General features: G+C 35.4%; 1 protein-coding gene across 2 annotated transcripts in view; it reads right to left on the bottom strand.

The window, feature by feature from the left end:
- Window positions 1-13270, bottom strand: part of LOC107666334 (nectin-2-like) — a 168747-nt gene that overhangs the window by 85491 nt on the left and 69986 nt on the right. For both annotated transcript variants that reach the window (XM_016457588.1, XM_016457587.1), the window contains exons 2-4: window positions 5257-5366; window positions 3877-4120; window positions 7-300 (exon numbers count right to left, since the gene is read on the bottom strand). In XM_016457588.1, the coding sequence (XP_016313074.1) occupies window positions 7-300; window positions 3877-4120; window positions 5257-5366 (648 nt within the window). The remainder of the gene's footprint in view (window positions 1-6; window positions 301-3876; window positions 4121-5256; window positions 5367-13270) is intronic.

The raw sequence follows: 13270 nt of genomic DNA on the forward strand, positions 1-13270 counted from the left end.
TCTTACACTCCACCACCAGCTTCAGCGCGAAGGCTTTGGGTTCGATCTGCGTCCTCTGGTTCACCAAGCAGGTGATTTCTTTTCCGTTTTCAGCAGGCGTCGGGATCATCCGATACTCGCTCTTCACGGTCACCGTCCCGTCCCTCTCGGGCACTGAAGTGTGGTTATAGCGGCCGGCAATGGTTGTGATCCAGGAGATTGTTGCCTCTGGTTTTCCTTGGGCTGCTTCGCAACTTGCCACGACCACCTCAGAAGAGCTGGCTCGCACCGGGATGGCGGTAGCTGAGTTTCTGGGTTTGGCTGATGGAGGAATAAAGATTCAAGAGTTTACAACATCATTTTGCTTTTCAACAGCCTTTTTTTAATCAGTCAAGTGGAGCTTGAGCTAAAAGACATGCAGCAAAGCTACTTCAGTACTCAGACCTGTTATTGTCTTCTATTAATGGGATAATGTAGAGTCAGCCGGTCATTATTGGGGGAAAAAAAAAAAAGCATATATGACATTATGAGCTTATGACATAGCTACTTACTAAATAAAAAAATAAACAGACATGAAATATTGATTGATTACTGGAGAAGAAAGAGCACAGTGAGATACGAGAGGCATGAAACTAGCACACTTATGTTGGAAACCAGATGCCTCGGACAATCTGGGACGGTCAATTATAGAGGTCATTATATAAAAATATTTGAATCACAGAACTGAGTAGAAACAAGTATATCAGAGAGCCGTGTAATAATGTCCAATAGGGGCTTTTCGATGCATGATACTGACAACTACAGACCTGATGGTCAACAGTGAGACCAAATATTAAAGAGAAGTTTAAGAATCTGTCATTGTTTATGACAGGCATTTATTTGTTTAATTTACGTCCCATTTAATGAAAGCAAATGAGACAATCGCTGAAATCAAATTAAAACTTGCTTTACACAATTTTGTCTTAATTCACTAAAATTAAAATATAATGAAAACAACTGAAACGAAATTGATCTAACATTTAATGAAAGCAAAGGAGGCCACTGCTGAAATAATTAAAACCTGATTAACACCACTTTGTCTAAAATTAACATAAAATTTCATAAAAACATCTGAAACAAAAAACTGGAGAAATTAAATTAATTTTAATTATATTTTAGACAATTTTTCCTTATTTCACTAAAATTAATTTATTAATAAAACTTTCCTGAAAACAACTGAAATATAATTAAATAGTCACTATGTGGCATTTTACAGATACAAAGATATTTATTTATTTATTTTATTTATCTATCTAACATTTAATGAAAGCAAAGGAGACAAGTGCTGAAATAATATGAAATTTTTTTTTTTTTTGTCTTAATACACTACAAGTAATATATTTCATGAAATAACTGAAACAAAAAAACTGCTGAAATTAAATTAAAATTTGATTTACTTTCCCAGAATTAAAATATCATGAAAACAACTGAAACAAAATGTATTTATCTAACATTTAATGAACGCAAAGGAGACAATTTCTGAAATGAAATAAAATTTATTTGATTTACTTTTTTTTGTTTTAAAACACTAAAATTAATATATTTCATGAAAACAACTGAAACAAAAACTGCTGAAATGAAATTAAAATGAACAATTTTGTCTTAACTAAAACTAACATAAACTTAATTAAAATTAACAAAAGTTCATTCAAATAAACAAAAAACTGCTAAAACGAAACTAAATAGTCACTCTTTACATTTTTTTATTGTTTTAATTAAAAGGAATATGTAGGGTAATACTGATTTTTATCACTAAGAACTGTTATATAGTAGTGTATATAAATAATGTGAGCAAACAATAGTGACAGTATCCATTCATATGCATGAAGGCATGGTTATCTGATGCTGATCATCTCATGGCCAAACACACAACAATAAAGCTAAAGAGAGAGGTTAACAATGATAGAGGAACGCTTACTTTGTGTACTCAGGGGCACGGCTGGACTGGGACAAAAAATCGGCCCTGGCATTTTTTGGTCCAGGCGGCCCATCACCACTTCGATATATATATATATAACAGATCAAGCCTGTTCTTGATAATGCTGCTGTGAAAACGTGGGAAAAGCCGACGAGGAAGAAGTTGGGGTGAAGCGATCTTTATATAGGCGGAGCAAAATACTTCATCGCTCTGTCTATAGCGCATTGTGATTGGATGTTTACGCTGTCAATATAGGAGACAAACCAATGGGCCACTGGCTGCTCGCTGTCCCTGCGTGATGGTTTTCGGCAAAAAAACAAAAAACATTCTGTCGGCCCCTTAAGTGCGTCGGCCCACCGGGAAAATGCCCGGTATGCCCGATTACCAATCCAGCCCTGCTCAGGGGTAAACAGGGATAGAGACGCTTGAACACAGCCAACATGGATAAACAGACAGCACTGATTCATAGCATCACTCTGTCTCTGATGATAGCATTAGCTTAGTCACTCAAATGATGAATCAGGCTAATGGGCGGCATTAGTGTTAAAGCAGACAGCAGAAACGCTACTGTGAGTAAAGCTAATGCAGTTTAGCACGACTCCGTGTCTGCGTTTTCCTAAGATTTCAGTCCGAGCATCAACTTTGAGGTTTGTTGTCTATTTGATAGAAGTTTGTTGGCAATATAAAAGTAGGAAACATTGCAAATATTGCTTTGATTTGAATGCACTAATTATTTGACAATTAAGTTTCCTAAAGACTGTGCCAGTAGGCTAATTTCACGCTTTCTGCTCATGTCAAGACACACGAGTGTGAGAGCAGAGCTATTTTAAGAGCATCTCTGATTTGAACCTCAACGGCAAAAATAGCGATGGGAAAGTTTGATTCATTTACACGAATCAGTAATTTTTTTAAATAATTGGTTCAAAACACCAATTCAGTGATTTGTTTGAGTCATTATTTGCCATGGCATTTTATATGCTTTTATATCATTATTGTAACTACAGTGAACTGTTGAACTGCTATTACTCGAGCTTTCATGGTTACGGTTGCCAGATTTCAAGAGTTTAAATCCACCATTCAGAGCTTTTTCATAAATCAATGGGTCACAGACGAGACATCCTATTTTAATGTCCACATTAAATGCATTTTGATTTTATATACACAGAAAGAAATATTAATGTTTCAAATAACTTTTGCGAAAATAAAATGTCAAAATATAGGTGAAATAATATAGTTTTCTGCCCAATGGTTTACTTAATCTTCTCAACCTGGCAACCATGCGTTAGTGCGCTCTCTACATTACGGAAAAAGTGCTGATGAGCTGAAAACACCAGCAAACATGTAATTTGGAGTTTAGCCATCTCGATTGAGATATTACAGTATGCTCTAATAAAATGTAATACAGCCAGGGTTTTTTTTCACAGTTGTTTGTGGCTAAATCTAAGAGCAAACCATGCGTGTTGACATTCTTTTGATTTGTGCACATGTGAAAGTGCACTAATTCTGATTTAATGTAAAAAAACAAAAATTTAAATGCTAATTATATTGATTATATTTAGGGCTGCCACTAATGACTATTTTTATTTTTATTAATCTATCGACTAATTTATCGATTAATCTAAATTATTAATTTCCCACAAAAATCAACAATTTTACTTAAGAATATTTTATTAAACTATATTTTATTAAACCAAATGAAATTTTTACAAAACCAAATTTCTATGAAATCCTTTTTTTAAAGCAAAAGTAAAGTGCAACATAGAGTGCAAGAAGCAAGTGTCCATCTCATAGTCCAAATCACTGAAAGTTCAGTATTAGAATAAAATTGAAGAATCGCAACAGCCCTAATTATATTGCTGAGAAAAATAATCCCGAACAATTGTTTAGCCACTATCGTACAGTCCTAGTAGCGGGTCTATAAATGAACAAGTGTTACTTACCCAGCATGATAAGAGTGGTCGTTCCCTGCTCGTTTCCGCTGGGGTAAGTGGCATACTCACAGATGTACCTGCCAGCATCAGCCATCCTCAGTTTGTCGATCCTAATGGAGGGGTTCTCCAGGGAGCCCTGTGTGAACGATACTCGGCCATCAAAGTCTTTATTAGGGAAACTGGCTCCATATTGGGGATGGAACACAGCAATGTTGTGCCTATCACCCTCCACGCGCTCAAACATCCACGAAACCTGCGAACCAGAAAGACAGAGAGAATCAATCCTCACGGCATTGCTTTTACATGCAGCATCCTGCTAGCCACCTGCTTGCTGTTTTAACACTGGACTAAACCATATGGATGGAGGAAACACTGGACGACTACTGGACCTGTGCTGATCTGTCACTATAGCTTACATTTGTTCAACACCTACAGGTGTTTTATGAAATGCAAATATTTCGTTTTCATGTAAGCACCGAATAGAGTAGTTGTGAGCTCTGCATATTTAAATGTCACCCAAGTATCTTTATCAAGCAGGCAGACAGATTTTATTGAAAACTGTGATAATTCAAAACTTCTGATAACCTTGAAAGCATCAGTTTAGAATGAATAGAAAAGTATAATCAAATTCACTCATTTTTTGTGCTACAGTATATGCCATCATTTTTTTCCAGCGAAACTGTATACATTTAAAATTAAAAGCCTAATAAATTGTGTAAATTAAAAAAAAAACTAAATATATATATATATTATATAATATATAATATTTAGATTGTATATATGTACAGACAGACAGACAGACAGACAGATAGATAGATAGATAGATAGATAGATAGATAAAATTACTTTTTTTTTTAAATAAGACTTTTTAAAATTAATCTTAAAGAATTTAAGAATATATACACACAAAAGTTTGGTGTCAGTGAGATTTAATGTTTAACAACATTTAGAAATGTTACAAAAATTTCAAAGAATCCTGAAAAAAAGTTTCATCGTTTCACAAAAATATGAAGTAGCACAACTGTTTTCAACATTGATAATAATAAGAAATTATTCTTGAGCAGCTAATCAGCATATTAGAATGATTTTTGAAGAATCATGTGACACTGAAGACTGGAGTAATGATGCTGAATATTCAGCTTTTATCGCAGGAATAAACTATATTTTAAAATAGATTCAAACAGAATACAGTTATTTTAAATTATAATATTTCACAACTATTTCCTACTGTAATTTTTGATCAAATAACTGCAGCCTTGATGAGCATTTAACATTCTTACAACCCAAATCTTTTAAATAGGCCTATTTCATGTACCAAAAATGTATTCATATACCAAAAAAAAAAGTCATTTTTGAAACTTGGAACTAATCAAGAAAATCTTCTCTCACCTGTGTGAGTTTGGTGCTTCCGCTGTTGGTGAACTCGCAGCGCAGATTGACAGATCCATTTGGATACGCAGTGACCTCAGGTTCCACTCGAACACGCTGACTCCAGACCGCTGCAAAAGAGGAAAGAGGGAAACATTAGAATGGCCCAGTATCATAGCCTACATCAAAATTTCGTAAATGAATTCCAGACATCAGGCTAATAAGAAACACACCAAAGTGACTCGCGTTATATTCCTGGACCTGAACTTCCTCCGGGAAAGAGAGCAGCAGTCTCAGACTGATTAGAGCGCAGTGGCTTCATATCTATCGACTGAATGTGCAGACTGTTTCAGCATGAGACTTATCCTGCTTTGATTGCACATAATTAAAGAAAAAAACAACAACTTTGAGCTATCTCATCATCACAGCATCAATATACATGATCACGGATATGGATCAGAGCAAATGCAGAACAAATGCATCTGGGTGAGAAGCATTACTAAAGTCAATCTGAAACATTCACAGCTTTTTACTCCTACAATGCAACACATGAAACAGGCCATTCAAAGAAACAAGGTTGATTTTATCGGTCAATAACTGATTGGATTTTTTATTTGGAATAATATGTGCTAATGAATTTATCATAATAAGACCAGGAACATGTGTTAACCCTGTAAAGCCTGATGTAAGTCAGAAAAATATTTTTAATGGAATGGTTTGTTGAAACTTTACACAAAATATTTTTTATAATAAGACCAGGAACATGTGTTAACCCTGTAAAGCCTGATGTAAGTCAGAAAAATCTTTTTAATGGAATGGTTTGTTGAAACTTTACACAAAATATTTTTTAAATAAGTTCATCTTGAAATATTACTAACAATATAACAATTATTACTTAACCTCATAAAAATCAGTAAAGATTTCACAGCTAAAAGATGACGATTTTACTACATAAAGTATACCTATGACTATCTTTCTCCTTTTTTGGGGTGGGGGGATAAAAGAGTCATATAGATCTCTATTAAGTGTTCAAGGCCTCGTATTAGTATGAAAAGAATTTTAATAGTTTTTTTGCTGGACGTGTGTGATATAATTAGTCTTAACTTTCTCAGCATCACCGCCTAACTCATCTCTCAACAAATAACAGATGGATTCTGCAAACTGAAAATTACATTACACACTTGACTTGTGCGTAATTAAGTGCATAAATTATTAAAAATCATCAAAAATAATGTTTATGCTGCTTTTAAAACGGTATCTCGTCCTTGAACAAAACAGTCAAGTGATCACTATATTATAACAGGAGGTTAAAGCCTATAAAAGAAAACAATTGCACATTTATTATTATTAATCATGATAAACTCACACTGCATTGTGGTGCATATCACGATGCTTTCAAAAAAAATAAAAAATACTTCCGCTTTTGAAAATGTTGACCCGGTGGCTATGATCCCAGACGGTGATCTTTGTGTCGGCACTCGGCACAGCATTCACTTATGGAAGATCGCAAAGTTCGAGTTTTGCAAAACTCACTGGCTTTCTCTTTTCCGTATACAAAGGCAGGGTAAAATAAACAACCCGTGTTTTGGCTCAACTACTCGGCGGACTCCAGCAAGCTCCTGCGGAGACAGAAGCGAGAGACCTCCAGCTCAGAGCTCCAGGAGTCAAAGGCCAGTGAGCAGCATGAGAGCTGCTCCATATATACTGATGGAATAAAGAATGGCTCAGTGCTCACACACACGCATTCACAAAACAGCTGCTTTCAACCAGCTACAGATACATCAGCCTGCTCAAACGCTCCAAACACAGACCTCAAATTACATGCACCTCGGAGAGGATTAAATCTATCAAATACAGCTTGATTCTGTTATAGAAACGCATACCCTCGAATGCAAATGCAATGTCCACTCACTCTACACCCCTTCACCGCATTGAAAAGGACCAACTCGGTTTATGTTCCACAAAGGCATTAAATCGATCTGACCTCAGGATCGCAAACCTCCTATAAATCAGATCTGTTAGCTAACACCGACTGAAAAGTATACGACACACTGTAGAGGATGCCAAATACTCATACTGTACTGTAATGTGTCTGTATTAAAACTCCCTGAGGCTCTATGACACAAGCTTGATTTCATGCATGATAGTGTCAAAATGCAATTCATATTGCAACTTAAGTACGCCACAAGAGGTGCTTTAGATCTTAGTGGGCATTTATTCAACACGAAAAATGGAAAACTTTATGCATTTGGCTGTTCATTTACAATGCAACAGCTTTTTGGGGACCTGAAAAAGCAAACTTTTGAAAACGGGTTTCAAAGTGCACGTTTTTGAAAACATGCGCATTACATGTCAAGTCTATAGGAATTTCTTTACAAAGTAACATCGCCAACTAGTGGCCTGTCATGCATAATACAGCGTTTTAGCCATTTTTGTGGATCCATGTGAACAGTGAAACTTTTCCAAACTGCAAAAGGAAAAACATCGTCATGCAAACATACCCTTAGTCAAGTGTTTAAGTTTTGGCAGTAATGAAAACGAGGCTGCGTCGTCTTCTATGGTCGGTTTTTTCTTTCAGGTCAAGTACTGTCAATGCAGAGCAACAGTGAAGAAAATCTTTTTTTCTTTATGTTTATAGCTAGCTCATTTACCTGAATAACACTACATGTGGTTTAACAGCACAGCTACGTCTATATACGCTCAATTAAGCATTCTAATGATGTTTATATATCTGTCATAATAATTCAAGAACGCATGGTAGACCAGAAACAAACTTTACACAAAGACAACAAGAAAAAACTGAAGATTTATTTACTACTATTCTTATATACATTTCCATCTAAACCTTCTAAATAGTACTCTCTGTCAACAAGTATTGCTCGTTATTTGTATTGACTAATGCATCCGTTGTGGGTGTTTACTATTAAGCTCAAATTAACATGCCAGTCACATAAGGATAGAGGTATACAAACGCGTGCACATATCACTGTGTGCTCAGTTCATGTCCGTATCCAGGGCTCTAATGTCAGGAAGTGTGTGTTTTCATTATACGAGGAACTGCGTGTGACTCGATGTAGCAGAATTCCCCCTGAAGGTACACAATGGCCTGTCAAGACCAGCTTGGCGGAATAAGAAACAGAAACACAAAGTATTTATTCACTCACCTCACTCTCTTTACCTCCCTCTCTCGCTCGGCTTCGCTCCTCTTTTGTTTCCTTCTATCTTAGGCTCATAAATCTATTTTGCTCTCTCCCTCTTCCTCCGTACACATCAACAAATGAGTCATAGGGTAGAATGTAGTTGTACGATGTTTTAGTCATTCGTTTTTCACGGGGTCAATGAAAGAACGCCACGGATTTCAGAAAAAAGTGAAAATGAGAACAATACAGTGAAGACCGAACATGGATCAACTCTCGGACTCATTTGTATGCATACCCAGCATGCTCTACAGCCTCCCTTTGTGTTCAAGTGTTTCTGTTCATATTCCTGTACTGATCTACTATTTGTACTGGTTTTAATACCTCTGAAACAGTTGGGTGTCTACGTGCCGCTGATACGCTTTACTTAAGGATGACAAATGAACCAAAGCAGGCCCTTAAATAGGCTCTTAGATAAAACACAAACACATTTCAGGGGCACAAGCAATTTGGAAAAAGCACATAAGCTTGCTTTATGTACTCAATGCAAAGCTCATAGGTCCTTATGTTGAATAATGTGTGATATTAACCTCAGAGTCATTAATATATTCATATATATGCACCGCAGGGATGACTCTTCCTTGGGGCGCCACCTATTTGCACACTAACTAGCATAAATATTTAATGTTAGGTATATATTTAGGTGTAAAGGATTAGTTCCACTAGTAATTAAAATTGTCTTTATGTCACTATTTACAAGCCATTACGTACAACTTTTCTTTGCTCCATGGGGGTTTTGAACAATATCAAATTATAATTACATTTAAAAAAAAAAAAAGAAACCAATGAGGACTAAAGCTTTCTAACTTCAAAGAGCACCATAAAAGGATCATTAAAGTGGTCCATATGACTATTGCATGGACCCATTTTACAGACTGTGATGATGCATTTCCACAGTTATTAATATCATAAATCTAGCAAGGTATTTTATTTATTATTTATATTTTAGTTTTTATTGGTGTGACGTCATTTCAAATGAAATGAGGAAATGTTCAATTGGAGTTCATTTTGGGTAGAAAAAATTTGTTATGAGTTAATTTTGGGAGTTTGAAACAGCTACCAGAAACTTTCCAGAAAAGTTTGTTCTGGCTGGTAAACACCTTCGAACTAAAATACAAAAAAGGTGTGCATATCCTATAAACCCAATAAGGGCTCAGGTGCATGACAAAAATGGAGCAAATACAAGCAAAAAAAAAAAAAAATGTCCGTATACTGATGTGACTGCTCAAAAAAAAACTGTATTAAAACATGTACAACATTTCAACCATCAGGTCTTCATCGGGCACAAACACCTTCGAACTACCATTGGTCCTTGGTGATTATATAATAGTTAAGTGTGCTAAAGTAAAACCAAACACCGGAGAGCTGATCTATTAAGTGTAATTCTAATTGAAAGCAACACTGACACTGTTTGTTTTTTTTTTCATATTTAATACCGTAACGCTGTTTACTTTAAAGCAATCTATTGCATAAAATGCTATATAAAAAAAATGACGTGACTTTACTGAAGTGCCGAACTGCAGAGCTCATGCAAACATTAACATCACTATGATCATATGCTCTCTTAAAGGGACAGTTCACCCAAAAATGTTCTGTCATCGTTTACTTCTTTTTACACAAAATAAGGTATTTTGCAGATTGTTGGTAGGGCTGGGCGATTTTCCAGATTTTATCGATTAATTCGAATTTATTGTTTTGCCACGATTTAATTTTTTTGAAATCGAGGAATCGCGATTTTGAATAGAAATATTACCAAATGTTAGAATTAGACAATTTGACAATATGCCGGTGATAACAGTAAAGAGAAACGAACGATCCAACCGCATGTCGGCGCACGTGATTAACCGCTCACGTGTGACACGCTCTGTGAAGGACCATTAATATAGCGCTAAGCGCCATTCACACAGAATGCGCTTTTGTGTTGACAAAGATGCGACGCGGGCAGTGAAATAGGTAAAACATGCAAGAAGATGGGAGTGAACTTCTTTTAACTTGAGCGCAGTGTTTTTAGAATGGTGTTTCATGCATGAGACACTGCAAGAGATGCGAGCGCAACAGTCAAACACATCCATGTTTACACAGAAAAAACAATGGAAAAGCAGCGCAATCGAATTAAAAACCTGTAAAGAACTACTACTGTATGTCTGATATTTCATGTTTGCATCATGGTGACAGGCTGAAAGCTGCTGTTGCTTTTACAGAACATTTATAGTTAATGATAGTCTACTGGTGTTATACCTTCAGTCATTTTTCATTTGAATTACCGTGACTTTTGAAATTTTTTAAAAGCAAATATTATTTCTGAACACATAATATGTATAAGACAAGTTTGTACAATATGTACTTGCAGTTTATCTTTTCTGCAAAGATATTTAACAAGTGATTTGTTTAACGTTTACATCATGTTGACAACTTCATGTGTGCTGCACTTAGAATAGAATTTTCTTTAACTAGAGGTTTAATAAAGAAAAATGAACTTGAATCATGTTGTAGTTACATTTTCAAGTTGACTAGTTAAAAATCTTAAAAAATCAAGAATCGGTCAAACATTCTAGAAAAATTGAGATTTAAAGTTTTTGCAAAATCGCCCAGCCCTAATTGTTGGTAACCAAATAGTTTACGGTAGCCATTGGCTTCCATAGTATTTTTTCCCATACTATGGAAGTCAACGGCTACCATCAACCTTTTGGTCACCAACATTCTTCAAAATATAATCTTTAGTGTTCAACAGAAGAAACAAACTCACACAGGTTTGGAACAACTTGAGGGTGAGTAAATGACCATTTTTATTTTTGGGTGAACTATCCCTTTAACTGCTGGTTTCTCACAGCTGTCATTTTATTGTTATTGAGAGGGAAATGGGCACCACATATACTGTATACATATTAATCTAAAGTATAATTGGGGCCTTAATGCAACAGCTGAGGAAGCGGCAGCAAATTTGCTCTCAGATTTGCAGGCAGACATCTTTCTCTCTTTTGTAATCACAAATGTAATCAATCTCTCAAACAATCAATCAATTAATTTTTTCTTTTCGTATTGGGGCAAATAAAAACAAAAAATATATATTTGATGTAGTTTCCGTTCACAACTATAGAAGTTTACCCAACTATGACGACTTGTGCTTCTGAGTACCTTGGAAATATGAAAAAGGTGCATTTTATGTCTTCTGAAGCAATAGCTCTACAATAGTGGGAAACAGACTGTTCATGAGTTCACGAAAGAGGTAGCAATGTCCAGCTAGTAAACAAATCGTTCTTTTAATTCTGGTCTTTTCAATGGATTGGATCATCCCCCCCCTCTACTTGGAATATAGTACGAGCAATATGGACTACTATATATGATACTTTTATGGTGCATCTTGAAAGCTTCAGTCTCCATTACAACAACCAGTACGGTCTTCAAAATTTCTCCTTTTGAGTGCCACATAAGGAAGTCCAGTATTCCTTTTAACATTTGGAAAAACACACCCATTTATTGGAGGTTTGAGCTAACTAAACAATAATTGGATTGTCCTTTTCAGCATGCTGTATTCACATCGCATTTTGAGCACAGAGCAATATTACCTTGAAAAAAAGTGTTTTTCATTGATAACAGAAATAATTTAACTGACAAGGACAAAATACACATTCAAGAATGTGTCTGTTTAACCTGTTTTCAAATACTTTTTTCATTATCGACATTTTTATCTACTCTCAGCCAGCCTCAGCTTTTCCTCTCCCAGATCTCCTTCTCTCATTAAACGAGTCACGTGATGCTGAAGTCAGGCGCTTTACTAACCATATTTGACAAACTAACCACATTAAGGGGAAGAAGCCATTTACCAAAATTTCATAAGCTGACTGTATGTAGTTAATAAAAAGCACAGAGATCTTATTTGTAAAATAACATATTATCCAACTTAAAAAGTTACTATTAACGTATACAGTACATTATGTGCATATGAATGCGTTAATGACAAAAGGTGAATATTATGACTCTGTCCTGCAATGTTGCCTATTTACACATGAACTAAACTCTGTAAAATATTTCAACTAATGTTGTTTTGTATTTACATTTAGGTGCACCATTAAAGTGGTCATATGATGTTGCTAAAAAGAACATTATTTTGTGTATTTGGTGTAATGAAATGTGTTTATGCGGTTTAAGGTTGAAAAAACACATTATTTTCCACATACTGTACATTACTGTTTCTCCTCTATGCCCCGCCTTTCTGAAACGCGTCGATTTTTACAAAGCTCATCGGTCTGAAAAGCGAGGTGTGCTCTGATTGGCCAGCTATCCAGTGCGTTGTGATTGGCCGAATACCTCAAGCGTGTGACGGAAATGTTACGCCCCTTACCATACTGTGATGCCGTGTCCCAGCCGGACCGACGAGACAAAAACATGAAAACCCATTATAAACTAGGCATTTGTTGCATCCAGTGGGGACATAATTTTGGATTATAATGACTTATACGGTCTTTTTACGCATTGCATCGCGCAGCGTAAAAATAAAACCATGTCTGCATTTGTGATCGGAGAAATTACTAACAACAAAAGCTACTCTACACCAAGGTTATTATAGTTTTGCATTTTTAAATTCGTTTTATTTTAATATCATTTTCAAATTTGCAATAAAATTTGGTTTCGTTTTTATTAGTTTCCTTAATCATTTTGTTAGTTTTAGTTTAGTTTTTATTTTGTGAACACATTTCTATTTAGTTTTTATATAGTTTAGTTTCAGTTTTAGTTTTAGTAATTAAAGTTTATTAGATTTAAAAGATCACTTCCAGAGCGCAGGCCAAAGAAAGACTTAGGCTAATTTAACCTTAGTGATGCAAACGTCTAGCGACACC

The sequence above is a fragment of the Sinocyclocheilus anshuiensis genome, unplaced genomic scaffold, assembly GCF_001515605.1.
Source record: "Sinocyclocheilus anshuiensis isolate Anshui unplaced genomic scaffold, SAMN03320099.WGS_v1.1 scaffold868, whole genome shotgun sequence".
In the NCBI taxonomy this organism is placed as follows: domain Eukaryota; kingdom Metazoa; phylum Chordata; class Actinopteri; order Cypriniformes; family Cyprinidae; genus Sinocyclocheilus; species Sinocyclocheilus anshuiensis.